Genomic DNA, 26,085 nt, shown 5'->3' with positions numbered 1-26,085 from the left:
TCAATGCTTGCAGCATGCGCTCTCATTTCTTCCCCCTCCGCTGTAATCTCCATTCACAGGCTTGGGAGGCTGAATATGCAGTGACTGTGGAGCTGTGGGATACACCCGGTCCCCCATCCGGGGGGGCGGGGGGAGGATCCACCAGGCAAAATGGTTCCGAACAGCAGGGCTGATGCACAGCGCAAGAGAAAACAGCAGAAAGCGGCTGTCAGAGCACAGCGCCAAACTTTCCCACCCACTCCATTCCGAGGACCTCAGATGCCTCCCAAGGGGGCCTCCTAATGCTTATCCCCGGGCACGCGCGCCACTCCGCCCACTCACCAACGGCTCCACGTCCGGCACACCCGCATGCAGACGCACAGCTCCCGATAGCTGAGGTATTGGAAGACGGCCAACCAAACGTCCCGCTGCATGATGTGGTCAGAGCCGCTGTCCAAGGGCAGGGAGTCTGGTTCGGGGCTGTCGGGGGGCGGCCGGACCACGTGCCTCTCCAGCTGCAGCAGAGGCTTGGGAGGGGAGGGCACTAAGGGCCAGTTGAGGAACTGAGTCCGGGCCACCATGCGGAGCCCTGTCTGCCCAGCGGGCCGGCCCGCCTTGCGCCCGCCCACCTGCTGCTTGGCCCGCTCGCTGCCCCGGCTGGACGGACGATGATTGTTCTCTTTCTCCTGAGAGTTCCCCCGAGGTTTTGGCTGCTTGCCGTTACGCGCTGTCTCCGAGCCGCCATTGCGCCGGCCACCTTCCTCTTCCTCCTCCTCCTCCTCCTCTTCGTCCTCGCTGGCGCTGAAGCCCAAGGCAGCCAGGCGCTGGGAACGAGTGGCCGGGGAGGCGGCTCGGCTTGATACGCCCTCGCTGGAGCCGTCAGAGCCCCGGGAGTCCGTGTCAGAGTCCGAGTCTGAACTGGAACTAGAACTGCTGCTATTCTTCACCCGCTCCAGCATCTGGCACATCTGCTTGAAGCGCTCCAGCTTCTCTCGCTGATGGGACTTGTCCGACTGGGTCGAGGGTTCCAAGGAGCCTGGAGGACCCTTCGGTTTCTGATGGGAAAAGAAATACTTTCAGTCATAGGGCTCATATCCTGGATTATTTAAACTCTAGCATAGTAATTCCTTGGACCCAGGCAAGAGGAACCTGGTGCCCTCTAGACGGTGTTGGACTAGATCCAACAACATCTACAGCCAGTGTGGTATAGTGGTTAGAGTGTTGGATTAGGACCTGGGAGACTAGGGTTCCAATCCCACTTAGCCATGAAGGTTGCTGGGTGACCTTGGGCCAGTCACAAGCTCTCAGCCTAACCTACCTTACAGGGTTGTTGTGACAACAACATGGAGAGGGAACAGAATCAGGTACACCACCTTGAGCTCCTTGGAGGAAAGGTAGACATAAATGTAACGTAATAATAAACACCACTCCCATCATCCCTGTCCATTGGCCTCGCTGGCTAGGGGCTGATGGGAGTTGGAGTCCTACAATATCTGGAGGGCACTAGGATCCCTGTCCTGTCATAACCTTTTAAACTTACTGACTGATTGATTGATTGATTACATTGGTATACTGCCCCATAGCTGAAGCTCTCTGGGCAGTTTACAACAATTAAAAACATTAAAAACAAATATACAAATTTAAAAACACATTTTTAAAAAGCAATTTAAAAACACATGCTAAAATGCCTGGGAGAAGAGGAAAGCCTTGACCTGGCACCGAAAAGATAACAGTGTTGGTGCCAGGTGCACCTCGTCAAAATAATCATTCCATAATTTGGGGGCCACCGTTGAGAAGGCCCTCTCCCTTGTTCCCAGACTCCCAGGTTCCCTCGGAGTAGGCACCCGGAGGAGGGCCTTGGAGGTTGAGCATAGTGTACGGGTGGGTTCGTGTCGGGACAGGCATTCCATCAGGTATTGTGGTCCTAAGCCATGTAAGGCTTTATAGGTTAAAACCAGCACTTTGAATCGAGCTTGGAAACATACAGGCAGCCAATGCAAGTGGGCCAGAATCGGTTTTATATGTTTGGACCGTCTGGTCCCTGTTACCAATCTGGCCACTGCATTCTGCACAAGCTGCAGTTTCCGAACTGTCTTCAAAGGCAGCCCCATGTAGAACGCATTGCAGTAATCTAACTTGGAGGTTACCAGAGCATGGACAACTGAAGCCAGGTTATCCTTGTCCAGATAGGGGCGTACCTGGGCCACCAATCAAAGTTGGTAGAAGGCACTCCGTGCCACCTAGGTTACCTGAGCCTCAAGTGACAGAGATGGTTCAAGGAGAACCCCCAAGCTATGAACCTGCTCCTTCAGGGGGAATGCAACCCCATCCAGAACAAGTTGGACATCCACCATCCGGTCAGAAGAACCACCCACTAGCAGCATCTCTGTCTTGTCTGGATTGAGCCTCAGTTTATTAGCCCTCATCCAGTCCATTGTCGCAGCCAGGCACTGGTTCAGCACATTGACAGCCTCACCTGAAGAAGATGAAAAGGAGAAATAGAGCTGCATGTCATCAGCATACTGATGGCAACGCACTCTAAAGCTCCGGATGACCGCACCCAACAGTTTCATGTAGTTGTTGAACAGCATGGGAGACAGAACTGACCCCTGCGGAACCCCATACTGGAGAGTCCAGGTTGCCGAGCAATGTTCCCCAAGCACCACCTCCTGGAGCCGGCCCACCAAGTAGGAGCGGAACCACTGCCATGCAGTCTCTCCCACTCCCAACTCAGCCAGTCTTCCCAGAAGGATACCATGGTCGATGGTATTGAACGCCGCTGAGAAATCAAGGAGAATCAATAGAGTCACACTCCCCGTCTCTCTCCCAACAAAGGTCATCATACAGGGCAACCAAGGCTGTTTCCATGCCAAAACCAGGCCTGAAACCCGACTGAAATGGATCCAGATAATCAGTCACATCCAAGAGTGTCTGGAGCTGGCCTGCCACCACTCGTTCAAGGACCTTGCCCAGGAATGGAACATTTCCTACCAGCCTATAGTTATTAAGATTTTCTGGGTCCAGGGAGGGTCTCTTCAAGAGTGGTCTCACTACCGCCTCTTTCAGGCAGCCAGGGACCACCCCCTCTCGCAGAGAGGCATTAATCACCTCCCTGGCCCAGCTGGCTGTTCCATCCCTGCTAGCTTTTATTAGCCAAGAAGGGCAAGGATCCAGCACAGAAGTGGTTGCATGAAACTGTCCAAGCACCTTGTCAGCGTCCTCAAGCTGTACCAACTGAAACTCATCCAAGAAATCAGGTCAAGGCTGTGCTCTGGATACCTCGCTTGATTCATCTGCTATAACATTGGAGTCTAAGTCCTGGCGGATGCTAAAGATTTTATCCTGGAAGTGCCTAGCGAATTCATTACAGTGGGCCTCAGGTGGTTCTACCATGTCCTTGGGGCCAGAGTGTAATAGCCCCCGGACAATTCTGAAGAGCTCTGCTGGGTGGCAGATTGATGATTTTATAGTGGCAGCAAAATATTGTGTTTTTTGCTGCCCTCACTGCCCCTAAGTACAGCTTACCATAGGCACTTACCAGTGTGTAATTGCATCCACCAGGAGTTCGTCTCCATCTGCACTCAAGCCGTCTCCTATATTGTTTCATCGCTCTCAGCTCTGGGGTATACCAAGGAGCTGTATGAGCTCTACACAGGAGAGGGCGCTCAGGAGCAATCATGTCAACCGCCCGGGTCATTTCTGTATTCCATAGTTCAACCAGGATTTCGACAGTAGCGCCAGCCCTATCAGCCGGAAAACTCCCCAGAGCCCTTTGGAAACCATCCGGATCCATTAGTCTCTGGGGGCGGGCCAGCTTAATAGGTTCCCCACCCTTGCAGGGGGGAAAGGTCGCTGTAAGTCTAAACTTCAGCAAGCAGTGATCTGTCTATGACAGAGGGACTGGTGTAAGGCCCCCCACATTCAGATCACCATCTCCATGTCCAGTTGCAAAAACCAAGTATAGAGTATGCCCTGCTACATGTGTTGGGCCAATGGCATATTGGGACAGTCCCATGGTTGTCATGGAGACCATGAAATCCTGAGCCGCCCTGGATAAGGTGGCCTCGGCATGGATCTTCCTTCTGGGGAATTCACCAATGACAGGGTTTACATATTTGTTTTAAAATAATTATTTGTTACCATGGGGCAAGATCCCTACAACTTTACTAGCTTATAAAATGCAATTCGAGACACCTGAAAGAAACACAAACTGGGCCCAGCACATCCTGAGACATCCACACCCACTGCCTTGAGTTCCATAATGGAAGGCAAGGCAAAATGGGAAAAAAAAGAAATGGTCTGCTTTCAAGTCGATCCTGACTTATGGCTACCCTATGAATAGGAATTTCATGGTAAGCGGTATTCAGAGGGGGTTTCCCATTGCCTCCCTCTGAGGCTAGTCCTCCTCAGCTGGCTAGGGCCTGCTCAGCTTGCCACAGCTGCACAAGCCAGCCCCTTCCTTGTCCACAACTGCCAGCTGGGGGGCAACTGGGCTCCTTGGGACTAGGCAGCTTGCCCATGGCTGTCCAGGTGGCAGGGCACATAACCCCTGAGCCACTCACTGTGGGAGTGGTCTTTAGCTGGCCCTTTACACCTAGGAGACACGAGTGGGGATTTGAACTCACAGACTCTGGACTCCCAGCCAGGCTCTCCTCCCAACTGTGCTATACCAGCTATGGAAGGCAAAGCAAGAGACAACTAATTCAATAAAACTTTCCATTGAAACCTCCAAGATCAATTGAAAGCAAGCCTAAGTCTAGCCTCTTAGAGTACAGTCCACAGTTATTCATGCCTTGATAACGTCCAGGTTAGGCAGCTGTAAGGGCATTATACATCGGATCGCCTATGGAAAGCATTCAGAAAGTTACAACTAATTCAGAGCACAGCGGCTTGGCTGTTAACTGGAATCAGAACCAATGACATCAGGTCAGCATCAAGAAGCCTTCACTGGGTGCCGGTGTGTTTCTGGGCACAATGCAAAGTGCTGGTTTTGCCCTTTTCAGTTTTCAACGGCCTGGGACCCAGGATTGGACAGATGCCCACTCCTATATGAACGTGCCCAACAGGCCCTGATCCAGGTGCACCTACCTTCAGAAAGGAGGCTGACTGCCACTAGTGGCAAGTGGTGGCACCCTGTTTATGTGACTTTCTCCCCAAACCTAATGACTGGGGAGGGGGGATCTACTTTACTGCTGTATCAGCATATTTGGCCAAACATTTAGCAGTATTTGAGTGAATTCTGCTTTGCGCTGCTTTTCTGCTGCATCCTGCTTCGCAATGTTTCTATTACAATATTGTTTTAAATAATTTTTTGTGGGGCACCTTGAGGGAACGTTATTGTTGTAAGGCAAGATACAAATATTTTTAAAATCAACAAAATTGCCTAGCAACTCAGCAAAGCCCAAGACCAGACATCTTCTGGAAAAAATGGGCAGCTCTTAAAACCCATAGCCAGGGATGGGACCGTAAGGGCGTCAAAGATTAGTATTTTTAAGGAGTGTTTTAATGTTTTCAATACGTTGTTACCTGCCTTGAGGCTTTGAGATGGGATGGACTATAAATCAAATAGATGTAAAGGATCAAGAAACCACTTTTACTCCCCATGGAAATTAAAAATACCGATATCCACAGTTGTGTCTCTACACAACAGAATGTCGCTTTCCCAGTCTGGTGTATCTCTGCGTACGAGAAATTAGCCCAGAGGGTTGCTTGCAGGAGCCTGGGGAAGAGTCCCTTCACAGTACATACCTACTTCCCAAATGGCCAGGGTGGATAATGTTCCCTGTCAGGGGTTCCCAGCCATCGTCTGTGGACCACCAGTGGTTCGTGGACCACCAGTGGTTCTTTTGCTTCATTTGGGTTGCTCAGGGTGTGTCTGTGGATATGTGGCTGAAGAAGGGAGACAGCACCTCCATCATACTGAATATTAATATTTTTATGTAGTGGTTAGAGTGTTGGGCTACGACCTGGGAGACCAGGGTTCGAATCCCCACACAGCCATGAAGCTCACTGGGTGCCCTTGGGCCAGTCACTGCCTCTCAGCCTCAGAGGAAGGCAATGGTAAAACCACCTCTGAATACCCCTTACCATGAAACCCCTGTTCATAGGGTCGCCATAAAGATTAACTTGAAGGCAGTCTATTTTTTCCCCATTTTTGTTTCTTATATCTTACTGCATTACAAGTTGAATTCCATGGAATCACAATTGCTACAACAGGCAGAAAAATCATTTATGTTGTCAGCCAAGACCCGCAGCAATTTTCAAGTGGTCCGTGGGAAGCAAATGTTTGGGAACTGCTTTTCCTTGTCATATGACTACAGCCCCACCTAGCGGCCAAAGGGAACATGAGATCAGTCCTTCTGGACCAGACCAATCTAGTCCGGCATCCTGTTCTCACAGTGGCTGACCAGATGGCCTATGGGAAGCCCACAAAAGCAGGACATGAGCTCAACAGCACTCTCTTGCTCCTGATCCCCAGCAACTGGCATTCAGAGGCACACTGTGATGTCCTTCCCTGGTTCTCCCTGTCAGGTTCCCACACACACCGCCTCCAGTTCTGCAGGTAGCAGCTACCAATAGCCTTATCCTCCATTAATTTGACCACTCCCCTTTTAAAGCCATCCAAGTTAGTGGCCATTCTTATGGCCTGTGTGATTATTAGTGCCATTTGGGGCACATCTACACACATGTGAAACCAGCTTGGTTGCCAAGGACTTGGAGGATGCAGTTTAGTGAAGATGGGTGTTACAGCAACCATGCTGAAGCTAAGCATGTCTTGGTCTGGTCAGTGCCTGCATGAAGACTACCTGCGGAAACTACATCATCGCTATTCTGAGCAGCCTAGAGAAAAGTGGGATTGGACAGGCAATAAACACACTGAGAATGCTTAGCAAAGAACCCCAGTCCCTCTTTCCTAAAATTGTTGCTTGCTTTGTGGGACTGTAGCTCAGTGATATGACTCCCAGGTTGAATCCTTGGTATCTCCAGGTTAGCGAGAGAACTTTACCCAAGATCCCGGAGAGCTCCTGTTAGCGGCGCTAGCTGGTCACTGGCTAGGGCCACGGCAGGGCAGCAGTTGGAGTGCTGGCCTACAACCAGGGAGACCCAAGTTCGAATACCCACTTGGCCCATAAGCTCGCTGGCTGACCTTGGGGCAAGCTGTTGTCTCTCAGCCTAACCTACCTCACAGGGTGGTTGTAAGGATAAAACGGGGGCAGGCCATGCAATGCTGCCTTCGGTTCCTTGGAAGAAAGGTGGGATATAGTCCTAATAAAATAAAATAAAAATAGTTTGGGCATGGTATAAAGCAGCTTCCCTCGAGGGCCAGAGGTCCTGCCTTTCCACCTCCTTCCCGCTACCTTATACCGGGTCAGATGATTGGTCCACCTAGCTCAGCATTGCCTGCCCTGACTGGCAGCGGCTGTCCAGGCTATCAGACAAGATGCTCTGCCACGGCGCTGCGGCCTTTCTCTCAACTGACCACCCTTCCACTTTCCCTGTACTCGACAACTGCTGGTTTCAGAGGCAGGATGCTTCTCGGGACCAGGTGCAGGGGGCCCAAGAGTGAGAGAGGCCTGTCATCTCCTCGCCCTGTTTGTGGGCTTCCCAAAAAGGTTGGCCAGTGAGGAGAGCAGGATGCTGGACTAGATGGACCCTGAGCCTGATTCAGCAGGACTCTTCTTATATTCTAAAGGCCGCCATCTAATCACCTCCAACCTAAACACTAGAACAGACACTTATTCCGTCCTGCTTGCCTGCCCAAACCTCTCACCTCTAAGTCGCTGGCGGTGATCTGATTCAGGTGGATGGAGGGGTGGGAAATGGTGCCCTTCACCTCAAAGTCCCCACTGCCCATACGGCTCCAGGTCTGCATGGATTGCAACTTGTTCCCACCAGGTTGCTGCTCAGTAGCCTGGAAAGGAAGTGGGGAGGGCGAGGGAAGAGAAGAAAGTTCAAGGGGACTAGGGGGAGAGAGGAGAGCCAGTTGCCTCCATGCAGGCAGCTTTGAAAAAGCACCGATTCATGCGAGTCCCCATTTGAAATCTGACACAGTAGCCACCAGAATTTATACTGATGTGAACGGGGCCTGAGAGATGGCTCAGGCTTAGGTCCAGAGAAGACGGAAGGCTTGTTCTCTGCTGCTTTAGAGGGCAGAACTAGAACCAAAGGGCGGAAACGGCAGGGAAGCAACGTTTGGTGAAACATTAGGAGAAGCTTCCTTGAAGACGTCTGCTTGGGAGGTGGCGGGCTCTCCTTTTCTCTGGGCGTATTTTTATGCCCAGACTGGGCAGCCATCTCTCAGGGTCTCTGCAGTAGGTCCCTGAATTGCAGATTCAGCATTCAGAAAGAGGTTCGGCTAGATGACCTTCCAACCCTGTGAGTCTATGGTCAAATAACATACCACCTGAGTGCAATGCTCAGATCTGGCTTTGTGGCTGTGCCAGACAAGGCACCCCAAACTCGGCCTGTGGTAAGCGTGAAGAGCATAGCCTTCCCAGCAAAGCACATCCCTCCCCACAAAATCTCCAGGGGCCCCTGCTGTCTTATTTCAGCCTTGCTGCGTGAAAGCCAGCTGGGTGGAGAAACTCACAAACACTCACCTTTTTCAAATGCTTTTCCCGCGTGCCTTTTAACTGAAAGAGAGAAGAGAAGGCTGTTGGAACTCTGGGCTGGAGTGTCCCTAAGTTAGAAGACCCAAGAGGAATCCTGGAAGCCAGGAAGCCCTGTGGAAGTGGGAGGAATCTAGTAGGCTTAGGGCAAAGATTTGTGGGCTCTGTCTTGACGTCTGGGAGGGAAGAAGGTGTGGCAAGTTATAGGAGATAAAAAAAGAAGAAAGAAGGTGGAATGAGGTGTTCTAGAAGAAACAAGTCATCTTCCACACCCCCAGTACTATGGTCATTTCAGAAAGCCAAAACATTTAGCTTGATCACCAAGTCTGAAAAATGTCCATTTGCGGGTCGGTTTGAATACAAACCATGCCTGCAAATGGACAAAGCTGGGATTGTTCTCACTACCAATCAGCTGATAGGAGTTTAGAATGAGCTCCTTTCAAGTTGCCATCTGATACCAGGTAACTGACAGGTGGGCAGCCCCCTCCGTCTGCCAAAAATAGTCCGCTGAGGGTGGGCCGGTTCTTGATCCAGCCCCTGGGCTGAAAAAGAGTCCTCCTAACGTATTAGGAAGAAAGAGTAACCAGGGCTCCTGGATTCCACTGTCAGTACATTACGAAGGGATGACTGAAATTAGCCAGCGAGTGGGCAGAAGAGATGTTTAAACGTGCGGCCCTAATCTCACAAAACCCTTGGCCTAATTTCAAAAGCCCTCTGCAAGCAATCAGTTCAGACCTCTAGCAACAACTATGGGTCTCTCCTCAGGTACCCCACCGGGCAAGATGAAAGAAGGGGTGTCAGAAAGAATATCCACATTCAAAGGCAATATGGCACAGAATATAAGCTGCGAAGGGAGGGTGGAGGAGGGCAATGGCCTTTCCACATCGCTCAAGGACCTCCCAGAAGCCCCTGGCTAGCCCTTAGGGGACCCAGAGACACACCTGGAAATCTGAGAAACTGGCACGGGCACCATCACAAAACGGCAATTTACATTGGCCTTTGATTCCTTGCCAATTTCAGTCATGATCTAAAATTGCCTTGATTTAAAAATCAACCCACCCTACCAGTCACTGCCAAAGGGGGGGGGAGTCATTACAGTATGTATTTGAAAAAAGGAGGGAAGATAAAGCCAAGAGGGCCTGGCCAGCACCATGGAGGGTATCAGAAGGTGCCGCTGTACCCACAGCATTGGAGATGCCAGGGATGGAGTGCGAAGAAAGGGAGGGGAGGGCCCTGAATCCCTGGCAGCCATCCACCCCTTCTTCTGGTAAGGCACGCAGTACCTTCCAGGCAGAGCCCCTCACCTTTTTCTTGGGCCCCGTATCCGGGGGCGGCAGCTCCTTCTCCTTCTTCCGCTTGTGGGCTCCAGCCTGCACTTGGCCCTCCTCGGTGGATGGTGGGGGCAAAGGCGGGGCCGGCACCAACTTCTTCTTGTTCTGAGCAGGCTCGTCCGTCAACTTCCACCGGACGCCGTCCTCGCCATTGTCGGAACGTCGCTTCCCTGTGCCGTCGCCCGAGTCCTGAGGACACAAGGACAGGAAACAGGCAGGAGGAGTCAGCAGGTGCCTGCAGATGGGCCACTTGCAAGTAGACCCTGGGTGGGAGGGAGAGGAAGGGAAGCTGCCCACTAGCTGCTTCCCACTAACCTACAAAAGTGGGGAGTTGGGGATTTCGCGACACGTACAGAGCAGCTGAGATGAGCCTGTTGGGGCACCTCTTTGGGAAACAAAAGCAACAGAGCTCACAAGAATGTCAAGGCAGGGGGGGGGAACCTCCACTGGGCGTGAAACGGGACAACGGCAGGATGCAGCCTCTCCAAGACAGTGTTACACACTGACTGTGTTACAATAAAAGATGGTACGCTGCAATCAATGCTTTCCCTTGAGTGAGGAATAATGGAAGCACGTTTTCCAGATACTAGACAGAGAGCCAGACATCACCTTTGCTCAAGGACTTCAACCAAGAGTAGGAGGGAAACATGGGGTCCCTAAACGCCCATGTTCCTTGCAACATTCATACAGCGGCTCTCGCAGGAAAGAACTGGTGGAAAGAACTGGTGTTTCAAAATGTTGTCCCTCACTGCCGATTTCCAAAATAGGTAACATGCCAGTGCATTTATTGTTAATGGGAAGAAGTAAACCACTTCATTTCATTGCCTATCCGGGGGGGGGGGGGCTGGGCCACAGGACGAGGCCTTTGTGGTTGTGGCATCAAAGCTACAGAACTCCCTCCTGAGGAGGTTCAAGCGACTCCTTCCATTGTAAGCTTCAGGCAAGCTGTTAAGACCTTCTTATTGCATTTGGGGGTTGAGTTCTCTTTCCGTCTCTTTCTGCCACTGATCGTGTTCTGATTTTTATGCTGCTATTGGTTTCAGGTTTTTTAAAAATAAAATAAACAAACTGGACTGTTAATGTCTTTTTATGCCTCGCTGTGAGCCACTGAGGGAACTTTTAAGGGTCAAAAAGTGGGATATAAATAATTTTATAAATTCATAAAGCCCTGCTTGAGGAGGAGAGAGAACCAGCTGCACATGGATAATAATTCCCTGGGGAGGAATCAGTGGCCACAAAAGGGGTTAAGCACCCCTCTCTTCTGCCTGCCCCATCAATGGCCCTCCATGAGGTTCAGGAGCATATGTTTGTGAAGGCAACATGCAATTCCACTTTTTTTGAGGGCAAAACGTGTTTTAACATATTTATTGTAATAGCATTTTTTTAGTCTGTATGGATATTTTATATGGAAGTGTGGTTTGTAATTATTTAAATTTGAAAAATGAAACAAAAGACCTCAGAAGAGGTTGTTCTGCACAACAACAGCTCTTATGCAGGAGGAGTCTAGCTGAATAACAAGAACACGAAACGTCAGCCCCAGAATCCCCCACCCCTCAAGGCTCCACAACCATTCTTCACTCATTCTGATGTTGGTTGGGGGTTGGGAGGTGGGGGAAGGCACAGAAATTGGAAGCCTATCCTGGATGTGGAAGTGACTAATTAGGTCACTGAGCAAAAAAATGCTGAAGTCACATCTAACCTGGTGCACACAAACCTGCGCCCCCCCCCCCCCACATATACACATGCACAGACTCCAAGGCAAGACAGGCTTTGCTGGACACTGAGGGTTCAGCCCATATTTGGCTGGCCACGCAAACATCTTCAACCACCCCCATCGTACAGCCCCATGGACGTACTTTCATCGATTTGCCTTCTCTCTTACACTTGGGACATTCCCAACAGTTTGGAATCTCGTTGTTGATGACCCCTTCAGCTTTCCCCATCTGTAAAAAGAGAAGGAGGAGTATGCGTTAGGCCTAGTGGTATCGCAAGGGCTGGCTCTTGTCTCTCTCTCTCTTTTACTCCTCACCTTTAAGCAGCCCGGATGCACAATCTCGTTGCAGATGGTACACTCCATGAGTGACAGATTGAACTTCTCCTCTTCGCCCTCCACTGTGTCCTCTTTCCCGGCCTCTCCACACACCAGACACACAGCTGTGTGAGGTAGAACTGGCTGCAACGAGAGGGTGTGGGGGGGAAGTGAGAGGCAGGAATAGAGAAGAAGCCAGCGGGGGAGGGTCGTTTCCACTGTGGGAGACTCCTTCCCAAACCCCAAAACCGGGTGCAGCAATCACATGCAGAAAAGTCAACTAATATGCATGAGAGCAGTGAAGCCACTCTCCCTTTAAGCTAATTTAAATATGTGGAAAAGCATATCTTCTACGGGACAATTTCCCAGTCAAGTGTGCCATTACTCAGGGGAATGCTTTACAGTTTTCATTTGCTCGCTGGACAGACAAGGTTTCTCCACTGAACACAAGAAAGCACAGGTCCAAGCCTCACACTGAGAGAGTTAAAACATGTCCCAACTTGTTTCACTTTCATTTAAAGCAAGTGTGGGGGATTTTTGGCCATCCAGATGTTGCTGAACGACAACCACATCAGCCCCAGCACGCAGGGTCAATAGCCAGGGATGATGGGAGTTGCAGTTCAGCAAGATCAGGAGGGCCAACAGGTCCCCATGCCTGCCTCAAACTCACCTGTGTGGTTACTATGGGGACGCCAAAAGCAGCTATCACAGAGACAGCCCAGTCAGAAAATGAGGCATCCCCCCCCACTATGTTCCTGGCCTTTAACAGGAGGGCCAATCAAAGTCGTAACATTCTAAAACATGGGACAAGTCATTCTACAAATATTTCAGGGAAGCAACAGGGCATAGAGAGTTAAGGGGCCTTCTACAAGATTAAAAAAAATAATGGGGTGGGATGCTCCTGGAATAACTGGAGCTTGCAGCATCTAAACGGATCAAAAGTGCTTCAGATCTAGCAGGCACAAAAGCAGTCTCCTGCAGCCTCTAGAAAATAGATGCAAACATGAAGGACCCCCCCCCACAAAGCACAATTTGTGGTAAGCTCAGCTCCTGGGCTGTACAATACCAGGGTGTGAGGACAGGGTGGTGGCGGTGGAGGGAGAACCGCATGCATAAACGCTCAGTATACAAACAAAGAAACCAATTCCTGCACTGAAGAGCTAGCACGCAAGAAGAACCTACAACTGTTCTGCCTGAAATGCTAGATTTTTAGATGCAGAGTTTCTTTGCAAAGTTCCTCTTTCTCTCAATATGCTCTTATTTGCTTCTGGCTTTACCTGCAGCTCTCGACAGATGGGGGGGGGAAAGGCCATGGGACAGTGCTAAGTCACATCAGAGCACAAGCGGGGGAAGTTGCATATGTGAACGCCCTCCCATGTGAAAAATAAGCCCTGCATGTGGAAAGTGAGAAGTAAGCATGTCAGGCAGAACACCGGTCAAAAACCTCTCCCCCTGATATGCTAAGGAGTCACGTAGTTTGGTATGTGTTTTAAACATGGAGAAGAATTCATATATTCAGTTCCTCCAATATGCATCCTGAAGGGGTAAAGGCCGGGGGCAACTGTAACCCAGACCTTTTTCTATATGCCCGAGAATTGCAGCAAAGTCAGAAGAGAGAAAAACAAACCAGAATGAAGACTGTGAAAAGAGAGATGCAGTCAGAATTCTTCATCATCTGTTCCAGCTAAGGATGCTCTTGAGAAAATCGAGAACACTCAAGAGGCTATGAGGACTTCAAGGCATTTTCCTTCACAATCATAAGGTCCAGAAACCTATGCCACATTTAAAACCACAGCATCTCCTCACCCAAATGGCATCAAACCTGAACAGAAATCCACCCCGCAAACGGTGACGGCGGGTGGCTTCATGCCAGTGGGGCAGTGGAATCTACTCGGGGTTTTAGTCCAAACTTCCAAGGAGCTGTGTCAGGTCCTAAAACCTGGTTTTACATGGAGCCACCACCTGCCACTGCTCACAAACCACCTCTGCCTCCCGCACTTCCCCACTCACCGCCGTACACTGCCGCTGGAGGCACGACTGCTTCATGCGCCCAGGCCCCCCAAACTTCTTCATGTCCTTGCAGAAGTGGCACTCCCCACACTCCGACCGCAGGCAAGCTTTACACTTCCGGCACCGCGTCCGCCGCCGGCGAGCTCCAGCCCCCGCCCCTTTGCTGGACGACATTGGCTACGTCCCGCTTCAGCTACTCTCTGGGCTGCAATGCAGGGGGGGGGGGAAAGAGGCACAACTGATGAGGGAACAGGGGCTTCCCAAGGTGGGCACAGTAAAGAAAGTGGTGGTCACCAGGGTGGAGGAAAGAGCATGGCGCTGAAAGGCAAAAACCAATGAACCAAGACCCTGGCATAGTTGCTGCGGGAAGAAAACCCTTAAGCACATGATAGGCTGAAAGAAGCTATAGCAGCAACCGGGAGCCTCTGGCCCACAGGCTGCACTAAGCCCACCAGGCCTCCCTCTTTGGCCACGCCCCAGCCACCTGCCCTAAATCTGATGCTGTCTATGGGACAGGTAAAGATGTGGCTCAGCCAAAAGGGGGTTTGCTGCTACCACTGATCAGCTGATCGATGGGGCCTGCAAAGCCCTGTGCTACAGGGAAGATGTGGAAAGCAAAATATCCCATAATCAAGGGATACATGTCAGCAACACAATCACCAAACTTTGGGACTAGGAAAAATTGAACATGTTGCTGGAAGGAGTAAGTCACATTAATGATGCGTTAGTTTGAATCTGTAGGGAAGGAGAACCGAGTCTAAGTGAAAAGGGTGACCCACTCAATCCACTTTGGCAGGACGCCTTGGTGCCATTCGCAGCTTTGGGAGGGCCTACATGCACAGGGAGCCTGCAGTGGGCCCAGACCTTCTGAGTCTGTCAAGCAGAGATTCTGTCTGGGAGATCTGCAGAGGATGAAACTGCAAACCAGAATTTGCAGGAGACATCCCAATGCCATCTAGGTTGGGACAGGTAATGTGACAAAGCCTGCCCTCTTTACGAACTTTCCTGGTCCTTTGGCTTGAGCAATCAGTGAAACCTCATTTTACCGTCATCCCTGACCACAGATTGCCTTGTCCACCTTAACCTGCATCAGGCCATTCTGTGTTATCACTGACACACACATACACAAGATTTTCATTCTCCAAGATCAGGAAAATGCTCCAGACATACAACATCAAGCTTTTAACATGCTCAGGCAATGTTTCTTGTTATAAACAGGAAGACCCTGTATATGGCCATGGCTTTAGATTTTGTCCAAAATAGAACTATGCAGCCCTTAGGAACAAACCATTTTACTGGAACAAGGGGAAAAAATATATTCGTCTGCTGGCCCCAACTGCCACAAAAACTAACTTTTTTTAGATGCCCTGTATTTGAACAACCCCCCCCCCTCGCCAAAATGCATTAGATTCTGCAGCTCTCTCAGAAACATTGCACAGCAGAGTAAGGACTCAATCTGGCTTACAATACCAACACCTAGAATGCAGAGCAAAGTAGCCTTTGCCGAATATAACTGCAGCAAAGTTCTCAAATAGAAGCCAAAAAAGGGGAAAGAAACTCATAGTAGATTTTAAAAGCTCCATTTCCCAGCATCTGAAAAGTTCTAAAAAATTTTCTATTGTCCTGATCAAGCTGAATAAAATTCAACAGTTCCAAAACTATGTCTGTGATCCAAAAGAAAAACAGAAAACCCTCCACACGATTATTAACAGTGCCTTTGGACCCATGTTTCTTGAGCATCAGCTCTCCATTCCACAGAGAAGACACTTTTGAATCCAAGAGGTTTTTCTTTCAAAAGCAGTTGGCTTTAGGGTATGGGGTACGGTCTGCTGTTTCTCTCCATTTGCGTCCAGATCTATACTAACAAATACAGAAAGAAGGCCAGGGCTCTAGCTTTTTCAGTTCCTTCCCTGGGTTACTGGCTCCAGGACATGGCTTTAAAGACACATGAAGTGGCAACCTTCCTGATGCTAAGCAGGCCTGGGTACCTTTTGTAAGCTGCCTTAAGGTCCATCATGGGGGAAAGGCAGGATATAGATGTAAGTGATAAAAGGGATTCCATCCCAAAAGAAAGCCCTCCAGTTTGTCCCAACCTCTTGCAAATGTTCATTGCAAACTAACTTCCCTCCCATGAAAAATTATGGACCCAAAATATCAAATACCCACAACAACAACAACAACAACTACATTCTAAGGGAGAAAAATATATCAAGCAGTGAGTGCAAACATTGTAATAAGCAGTGTTATGTATATTTGTGGTACAAAACAAAAGATTCTGCACCAAAGCACTGAATTAATAAAAGCTGAGTTTGGAGATCTGGATATACAATGCAAAATTAAGCAGTTTTGCATTGATTTCTTTCCTCAACATTACTTATTCTGTTTCTGCTGGTCACAGAAAGCAGATTCTCCAAAGATTCTACCCCCTGCTCCACTGGAAATCCTGCTCAGACATTTCATTCCCACTGGCTCATAAACTTTCAAGCCTAGAAACTTGGTCCTGATGCTGAATTCTCTATCTGAGTATCACCTTTTGCACATGTACAGCTCAATCACGGAATATGCACAGCTCTGGATACGATTCTACCGCAATGCCAAAAAAAATATGAATGGAACTAAGGATCTTTGCAGGAAGTTCTGTGTTATTGAAGAAAAACTAGCCAATTAATTCTATTGGTCAGAGGATTGCCTGATTTTTTTTTAAAGTGTAACCTTTTGTCTGTGAAATGGACAAAAATTTGTAGTTGTATCCAACTGATACAACCTACTTAGTCTTATACTGTCATAAAGCACAGGGTCACCAATGATTCCAAGGAGGACAAAAGCGTAAGTGACATCCAAAGAAATGCCTTGCTGATCAAACTACTGGAACGGCAAGAAAGATGGACTCAGATCTGGACTCAAATATGAGCTCTGCCAGAAACTCATCATATAGCCTTGGGCCCATCACTTCCTCTCAACCTCGGGCCCCTATCTCTAAAACGGGAGCACCATTGACTCCATCTCACAAGGAAGTTGCAAGAGCAATGAGAATTGGAGAGCCCCATGCAGGCTGCAAGTGCAATATTGATGACAAAGCAGGACTGGGATAAAGAGAAGCTGGATTTCAGCGAGGAGACAACTCAACAGGGGTCCTTTAGGTTATGTCTTTTTTGCTCACATCTTAGAAACAAAAGACACCCTGGTTTAATTACAGATGTTCATGGCACTTGGGATGTGTGTTCTCCCTATCCACTGTTTTATAGGGAAGGGCCGTAGCTCAGTGGTAGAGCCTCTGCCTTGCATACAGAAGGTCCCAGGTTCAATCCCCGGCATCTCCAAGTAGGGACAGATCCCTGCCTGAAACCCTGGAGAGCTGCTGCAAGTCAGTGTAGACAAGACTGAGCTAGATGGACCAACTGTCTGACTCAGTGTAAGGCAGATTCTTATAGAAGGGGCTAATATAAAGCCGGCAAGTTTTCCCTCTCAAAGACAAAGCAAGATGGGCAAAAGAGGGAAGAAGGACACAAGCATCCTAGCTAAGGGTAGCACCTTTAAATAAACAGAGCAACTCTCACGTTATTTGTTAACACGTTGCAGTTGAGGCTGTGCTGCTTTAAAATGGTTTGGATAAGGGTAGGGGTCATTTACAACTACGGCGGCGGGATGGGGAACAACATCCAGGCCATGACCCACCCTGCTTCTGCGGGACCAGCTGGTGCTGGGGAAAGCTTACTCGTATTTTACCACCAGAGAAGCTGACTAGAAGTTCAATTGAAGGTGTCGGACTTGCAAGTATAGAAGGGGAGGGGGGGAGGGGGGGAGAGAGAGAGAACGAACAATCCCATAGCTTTGTTGCGGGTAGCCTGAGATGTTTCTGCCGTTCCAGGCGCCTGCACCACACTGTATTTTTATTCGAAGTTTTGTAATCGCTGTTTTTTAATAGTTATTTGTTATTTAATTTTGTAAATTGTATTGTTTTATGGATGTATTCCTGTATTTGTGTTTTTCTTGTAAGCCGCCTTGAGGGCCCTTTGGCCATAAGGTGGAGTATAAATAAATAATAATAATGTAACTCCAAATGTTGCTGGACTACAAATCCCATCATCCCTGACCACTGGCCATGCTGGCTGGGGGTAATGGGAGTTGGAGTCCCAACAAAATCTGAAAGGCCACAGCTTGCCCATCTCTGGTTTAGAATCGTGCATATACTGATTTCATGCCACTATCCTGAAAGGTGAACCTTCCTGGGGAAAAACTGCCAGGAGGGCATGGGATATGTTTCATGCTTTCAGAAGGCTTTTTAGAAGGTTTAAAAAGGAAGGGAGAAAAGAAGAAAACATTAGTTTATTTACTGAGTTAAAAAGAAGAAGAAGAGCCAAGTCAAGTTCTTAGAAACTATCGTGATTTCTCACAAGAAATGTCCAATCTCTGTCTGGAGGCCTGTTTGCCAAGCAGGTGGCTCAAAAATGGAATTGATACAAAATTGATGCACATTCAGAGAGTGACTACCAGTAGTGAAGGCAATGGATATTTGAGTTTCACCTTCAGAAAAAGAAAAAAGGGGAAGAACAGCTGTAACGTACAAGGAACTACCTGTCAATATGGGAAAGTTCAGAGGGACTGGAAGCAGAGTTCAGGGAGGACTGGGATACAGGGAAGGGGGCAAATCACAAGGACATAAACAAAAGATGATAAGCCTGGTTCTCAACGGCAAGCACTTCCCAAAGCATTACAAGTCTAATTTTTTTTAAAAATGATATGCTTAATTTAAGAACAACCATTTTCATAGAGCCTTTTCCTGATAGAGGGAGAGAAAGAAGAAGGGGAAAGGCAGCAAAGGAGAAGGATGTTTTCTAGAGGAGGGATGATGGAGATGTAAAGACATTTCACATTAGAAGCAGAAAAGAAAAGCCAAAAGGGAAAGGGTTGCAAGCACTGAGTTAAGGTCATCAGCAAGCATCTTAAAGTACCCTTTCATTCATTTATAGAACACCATCAACAGGTGCATGGCACAGCAGTGTAAGCAAAGGACAAGAGGTCTCTGTCCTGAGGTGCTCGCCATCTAAGGACCAAACACGGTCTCCTCTACCATCAGTATTTAGATCCATCAGACTAGATCTAATCCCTAGGCATGTGACAACCGCCAAAGGACACAGCAGCTGGAGTTATAGTTCTCTACTGCTCCTACATGATGCCCAGCAGAACTTACCTCCTGTCATGATGCCACCATGTCCCACCATTGGCAACAAATGATGTGACAGAGCCAGGGGAACGCAGCGCACTGAGTTGTTAGGACATGGGCAAATTCTTCCGGGCGTTATAGGGGAGGGGAAAGGGGAGCAGGAGCAGAACTGGCGCTTTCTGAGCAAGCACTGTTTTTGCCCCTGCTTTGTCACAGGGAGGGGAAAGCAAGAGGAACAAGGGGCAAATATGATTAAAAAGAGTTACATGTACTTGGGCAGGGGACTGTCTCAGCTGAGGAGCAAGGGCTAAAGCCTCACACCAAAAGATTCAAGGAGGAATTTGAGAGAAGAAAATGGTCCCACCGCACAGAATCATCTCTGCCTACAATGAATTTCAGTTCCCCCGGAGAAAGGGGCAAGGGAAGAGAATTGGGCATACCTATAGCATTTTGAGGTTATTTACTGCAAAGGGCAATCAAACACTTCATTTTTACATTTTCTTTTATCAGGATGAGGGGATGTTATGGGCATTGGGCTGGCACAGGGAGAAGAGTGGGTTAGGTGGCAGAAGAGCATGTGCAGCTTGAATCATAAGGCCTCAGTAAAATTGAATGACAAACTTGAGCTTGCTGTATCTTCCCCCCTCCCAGGCACACACCCCTCCCCACTGTCACACAGCATACACACAAACACTACAGACAGAACACTGTGAGACTTCCTCATGCTGCCCCCCCTCGCTCTCCTGAGCATTTAAGATCAGGCGGAATGCAGGCAGGCAAGATGGCAAGACGACTGTGTCTATAGGAACTTGGCACCAATACCTCATCACGCCCCAGCATGGCCTCAGAGCTGACAGGCCCAGTCCTGGCAAGGGATCCCATGCACCTCAGCGTGGCCCTACATGGTGCCCGTTGCTGGATCCCCTCAGATTCTCTGCGCCATCTGCAACCTGCTTGACCCATCTCTTCTCCTCTCCAACCCTTTTAAAATCTCTTTAAAGTCCAGGCAGCTTTCGGGGGTGATCCTCCTCCAGCAGATCCCTCTGGATCCCACAGCTCCTTAAGGAGCAAGACCGGAGCCATCCTAGGTCCAGGGCCCCATGAAATCGGCTGATTCGGCAGCCCATCCCCTCTCTTCCCTTCCCTCCCTCCCCCAGGGGTTAAAACATGAGAAACACACAGAGGCAAGAGCGTTTTACGGCCAGCAATTCCTTCCCCTGGAAATCGTAGAGGAGAAACTTTGGTTCCACGCTTGCCCCCGCACACATCAAAGCTACTCTGCTTTCCCCCCTTCTCTCTGCCCACCAGCTTTAGCCCACCCAGAAGTGACCCCCTCCCAGTTAAAACCAACCTGGCCAAATAATACACCCTGATGTTTGCTTGCTTGCTTGCTTGTTTTCCTCTGAGGAACAAAAAATCCCCCCTCCCCAAACAATCCTGCCCAAGGTGACAGAACATAGGGTGGAAAGAGAAGAATACCCAAGAAAACAAAACAACAAAGGAGATATGGAGAGGAATGGGAAAGCTGAGAAAACACAATAATATACCTTACGTTTCAGGGGGAGTTGGGGGGGAGAAGAGGCTTAGAAGCTCAAGATCCCACCTCCAACAAATACATTCATGCAACCTGCCTAGCAGCTTAACAGCCCTCCCCCTTCTCTGCATCTGAGTTGTTGTGATGTTTTCACATGCTGTGTGCGTTCACACGATCTACCCTGCATATACCTAATTTTTTTTGTGGAGAGGGGGATGGTTATTTTGCAAAGCGATGGTGGTCCTTCACAGACCATCATGTCTGGGAAGGGGAACAGCAAATTAATTTTGAATGGGGAGATGGGGGTTGGGAGAGAAAGTGTCGGTTTCTAGACACGGATTTAATATCCCTTGAAAAGCATTCTTTTGCAAAGCCAAGTGAGGTGGGGGTGGTGCAGAGGCTTACCTTTGGGAAGCGCATCCAGGCACCAAAGATTCTTCCTCATCCATCAGCAGCCTCCGAAAGAGAAAAGATGCTGTACGTCTTACAATCACTACACACACACATATCTACACACTCTTATATCTCAGATACCCGCAAAAGGTGCCTGAGGATGGGAGGAGATTAGAGGTGGGGAGTACTCCCTAAAAACCATGAAGGGGTGGGGGGATCAAAGGAGAGATGGGCTACTCACCTGCTGTGTGGCCATGGGGCGGATGGCGATTCTAATGCTGGGTTTGTTGTCATGGTGGGCAGTGGAGGGGGGGGAAGAGAGAAGAGATCCAGCCAGTTGTTGAAGGATTTGTGTGTGCGTGCGTCTCTCCCTTAGTCCCCCCCCACAAAAATAGGGGGTGGAGAAGAGTCGGAGGGGCGGGTCAATTTCCCCAAAGAGGTGATCACAGATTCATAGCAGCAGTTCCCCCACACCTCACACCTCTCTCCTGTTCTACCCTCCACTATTTCCTTCCTTGCCCTTGGGAGAAAACAAGGGGATGCTGTGTGAGAAGGCTTCCCTTCCCTTGAACATTTATTATTATTATTATTTTAAAAAGACCCCACTGTACCACACACCTACTCAAGGACCCTCTGCACCCCTAATTTTGGATGAAGCCTTGGCATTGCTTACGCGCCGTGCAACCTCCAGTCACCCCCCCAACCCTCCTTGCTTCCTCCTGACTCCTCCTCCTCTTCTGCCCACCACTGAGATTTTCCTTAGTTGCCCGAACACCCACCCTTCCCTTTTCAAATGTAGGCAGACCACTCCCCTCTCTAAGCCCACTCCCCACTCTTTAGGCTTACTGGAGGAGGAGGAGGAGGAGGAGGAAAGGATTTGCCCCTTCCTTGCTTGTTAGTCCAACTACATCTCCGTTCACTTTGGAGCAGAAGGGGGAGGGGATCAAAAGGGGATAGGGGAAAACCTGTCCCCAAACAATATTTTGTTTAGCTCTTCCCTTTAAATTACAGGCATGTCTCTGACCTCCTCCTCCCTCCCGCCTCAATGAAAAAGGCCCAGCCCCTTAGCAATCTCTCAACCTTCTCTCCCCCTCCAAAGCAATGAAAGGGGGGGGGTCTGTTAACCTTGGCAAAACCCTTGCTTATTGAACGGGGTGGGGCCCTCTAAGCCTTCCTCACTTCTAGCCCCCACGTCCTACAACAAGAAGGGGGGAGTCGAGTGCCCCCCTCTCCTTCCCTCAAGGGGGGGTCTGCGCTGCCCAGCTGTCCCTCCCCCCACATAAGGGAGGGTTTTAAACCCACCCACCCCCCTCCAAATGTGCAAATCGGGGAGTGGGGTTCAATCCCCCCCACAGCTCCTCAGAGGTGAGAGAGCTAGGTCCCACGGTGTTGGTGGAACCCCCTCCTTCAGTCTCTCTCATTCTCTTCTCTTCCTCCTTCCCTTTCACATTCACTCACTCACACATACTGATACACACACTTCACTCACATATACACACACACACACACACACACAAAACCCATCATGGCGGCCCCAGGAAGCCCAAAAGGGAACACTCGCCGCGCGCGGGCTGCTGGGGGAGGTGGTTTTTGATACCACCGCAGACTCATCGGGCTCTATGGGCACAGGGCAAAAGTTTGGACTACAATTAGGATGGCGGCAAAGGTTTCCGCGCAGTGCAATATGGGAATTGTAGTTTTACTTCTCACCTCAACGCCAAGGATCCATTGGTCGCTATAGCCATAAAGAGGTGTTTGGACTACGACTAAGATGGCAGCCTGCGGATGTAGCCCCAGTCCATCATGGGAAAAGTAGTTTCGCTCTCTCATCGAGCGGACCTGTGTAAGCCTTGCGCTCAAAGGGAGATATTTGGACTCCATTTAAGATGGCCGTTGAGGCGAAGAGCATCATGGGAATGTAGTTCTAACTTCCAGGCCCGTGCAAGTGTGTTCCTCAGTACCTTTACCATTCGCTGCTGTGGCCACAAGGAGAATGCTTTGGACTACAACTGATATGGGGGCGAGGGGCGGGGAGGAATTCAGTTGAACGGCATTGTGAGAGGTGATTTTATATAGGTCTGTTTTATTAAATCAATAATTTTCATTTGCAACATTTTACATTAGTGTCCCGCAAGGAGAACCAAGATGCAGATCCTGTCATCTATGTAGGATTGCCCCCTTTTGAGTACATCTGAGCATGTGCAGAGTTCCCTTTCTCTCAAAGAGAATGTTTTTTGTTGTCCTTAAACAAAAGGAAGAAAAATTTTGGGAAAATGTCTGCCTTTAAGATTGCCTTGTTCCCAGAGGTAAACATTTTATTCCAACTTTCAGCTATCAGATTGCAAGTGCAACAATTCATTTGGTAGCAGAACATTTCATTGAAGTTTATTTAGAATAATAAAAGACTGGGAATAGAAGCTGTTGCACTTCACTGATGAAAGAAAAAAAGGTGGACTGTTATATAGCTAACTATATCAGTTAGTTAACTGGCTGTTTAAATCAACCAAATGCTTCAATATCCCTATTAAAGTACCACCAATCCATACCATACTATAAGGAAACTTAGTTTTAAAGTACTCAAAACAAAACCTCATAATAGCCAATTTGTTACGAATATGGAACAAGGATAGAATCTTAAGCCCACTGAATTTGCCATGTAAATAGATTTTAGTTGACCTACTAGGTGATTCATGTTTAAAATTTCAACTATGGAATGAAAATGACTTTTTATCACTTTAGAGATATTCTAGTTGTAACAGAAAACTGACATTTAGAGGAGATCAAAAGTAAATTCCTAGTTAGAATCTGCTTTTGGCTTCAATAATTTCAAATAAATTCATTTTGACTGATACTCAGCTGACGGAAGAATCAAGTTTTGAGAAAATAATCTCAAATAGCAAGAAATATCTAGCTGAAATATATAACTTCTTGGATATGACTCAGAAATGGAACAAAGAAAGACATATATGGTAAAGAAGGCTCAAGGAACAGGGAACAACATATTTATGTAGGTGCCAGTGAGCTCCTGCACTATAGCCCAATATTTTTATTTATTTATAAAAACATATCTATACTGCCTTTCAGCCCGAAAAGGGCCCTCAAGGTGGTATATAACAATGAAAACTAAATACATTTAAAACCAAGTATTAAAAGTCAGTTAAATTACTATTAATTTACAAGTTGCCATTCACATAAATCTCCAGGCAATTTACCATCATGCAATGAAAACAACTAAAAACAGGTTAAAAAACAATAAGAATAGCAGCTCAAGATAGGTTTGAAAACAGTATAAACACCCAAGGCAGAGACCTAAAATTATTATCTATGTATGTATTTTTGAAAACCAAAGCTGCCTAGCAAGATTAAAATACACTTTCCATATAGCTTCCCAACCACTGCCACCACACACACATTCATGTGTTTGGTAGGCAGGTGCCTCCTCTTAATTTTGGAGAGCCCCCTCATTTTGACATTTCTCAGTGATTTTTGAAGTATCAGATACTAATGATAGACACACTACAGTCAAGTGTTTCCGACTGATGCATACTATTAAATGAGAAGGCTTATCCTGCAGTGGGGTATGCTGTCCATTGAGACCCACACCACTGTATGTAGAGCTATTAAGAGGCCCTGTTTCCTGCCTATTTAAATACTTTCCCACTCCCTCCCCCAAGGTGATCATCAGACCCAGTGTCAGGATGCAGCACTCTCCAGGAAGAACCGTAACTCAGTGGTAGAGTATCTGCAAGCAAATGGTCCCAAGTTCAACCCCCAGCATCTCCAGATAGGGCTGGGAAAGAACCCTTCCTGAAACCCTGGAGAGCTGCTGCCAGTCAGTGTAGACCAGGGGTCACCAAAATGTTCGGACCAGAGGGCACATTTCAACTTTTGAGAGTCACCAGTCACAAAATGGCTGCCATTGGGGGCATGGTATGACATATTAGACAATAGTCCTGGTGAAGCTTTCCCCACCATTGTATTTCCATTCTAGAAAAGGCTTGACCTGTTGGATTTCTGCCTGCCATAAAACTTAAAGGCATGAGAATCCTGATTTTCCCCAATGCCAACCCTAAACCATAGCCTAGGCTGCCATCCTGAACCCACTTACATGGAAGTAAGCCCCATTAAACACAAAAAGAACGAACTGTAAATTAACTGTACAGTGGATTCTTAATGAGTCCCTGATCTTTAGCTCTTGCAAAGCAGGAGACATGCCTAAGCCTTTTTGCATTTGCCTTTGTTGGGGGAGGGGGATTCTTTAATGTTTACCTGCACTTATTGTGTAGCAGTATTTGTAGAAAACAACTTCTGGGCACTACCTGATCCTCGGCAAACCCAGCACAGAAGAGATTCATCCTAGTTGACAGGGAAACAGCAAGGCAAACTATGGAGATTCCAAGGACCGGGGGAGGAGGACAGAAGAAAGAAATGCACTAAAAGGGAGGGCAAAACAGCATCTCTTTAGGACCCCAGGAATTCCTATTGCCTGGTGTCCAAAAAACTAACTTATTCAGGGCTCTGACTTCACTCATTGACTAATAACATTGACAGGCAATAGTAGTCAGGCTGACTCATTTAATATAAATAGCTCAGAAAGGTACATGCACATTTTGCTCTATAACTTTCTTTCTAGAAAGGCTAGAGACTTACTTTTTTTTTTTAAAGCTTAGATTCTGGGCTCCCTGCTGTCAGCACCACTGAAGGCCTTGGAGAGTGCCATGGTACACACAGGCAGCACATTGGCAGCTCCCACCATAGACAGTGCTGAGCTACATGGATCAATGATCTGACTCAGTACAAGATGGCTTCCTAAGTTCCTCAGGCAGCTGCTGGGGTCTTACTGTCCTGAGACTTCTGATTATCCCCAGGAAGCTGGCCCTTTTGATTTCCCACAATGTCCCTGACATAGTGGTGGTCTGAAGCATTATGGGAAATTTAATTGGTGGCCTATGACACTGATTAGAACAGGTGCAGGGAACCTTTGACCCTCCAGGTGTTGTTGAACTACAGCTCCTAGCATTATTAGCCATGCTTGT

The 26,085-nt window shown here is 48.3% G+C and overlaps 1 protein-coding gene across 5 annotated transcripts in view; it reads right to left on the bottom strand.

Annotated features, from left to right (window-relative positions):
* The window catches only part of FBXL19 (F-box and leucine rich repeat protein 19), a 40,447-nt gene extending 14,576 nt beyond the window's left edge, over positions 1–25,871 (bottom strand). The window contains exons 1-10 of one of the 5 annotated variants that reach the window (XM_061588731.1): positions 21,291–22,595; positions 21,062–21,112; positions 13,959–14,163; positions 11,949–12,092; positions 11,776–11,862; positions 9,893–10,108; positions 8,580–8,612; positions 7,751–7,891; positions 7,162–7,245; positions 322–1,034 (exon numbers count right to left, since the gene is read on the bottom strand). In XM_061588731.1, coding sequence (XP_061444715.1) covers positions 322–1,034; positions 7,162–7,245; positions 7,751–7,891; positions 8,580–8,612; positions 9,893–10,108; positions 11,776–11,862; positions 11,949–12,092; positions 13,959–14,132 — 1,592 coding nt within the window. In that variant the 5' untranslated portion in view covers positions 14,133–14,163; positions 21,062–21,112; positions 21,291–22,595. Of the gene's footprint in view, positions 1–321; positions 1,035–7,161; positions 7,246–7,750; positions 7,892–8,579; positions 8,613–9,892; positions 10,109–11,775; positions 11,863–11,948; positions 12,093–13,958; positions 14,164–19,944; positions 20,248–21,061; positions 21,113–21,290; positions 22,596–25,699 lie in introns of those variants that run through there. The other 4 variants (XM_061588735.1, XM_061588736.1, XM_061588732.1 and 1 more) reach the window with 4 other exon arrangements.
* Positions 25,872–26,085: the final 214 nt, after the last annotated feature.

The sequence above is a fragment of the Rhineura floridana genome, chromosome 11 (genome assembly GCF_030035675.1).
Source record: "Rhineura floridana isolate rRhiFlo1 chromosome 11, rRhiFlo1.hap2, whole genome shotgun sequence".
NCBI lineage: Eukaryota > Metazoa > Chordata > Lepidosauria > Squamata > Rhineuridae > Rhineura > Rhineura floridana.
This window is presented reverse-complemented; position numbering and strand designations above follow the sequence as displayed.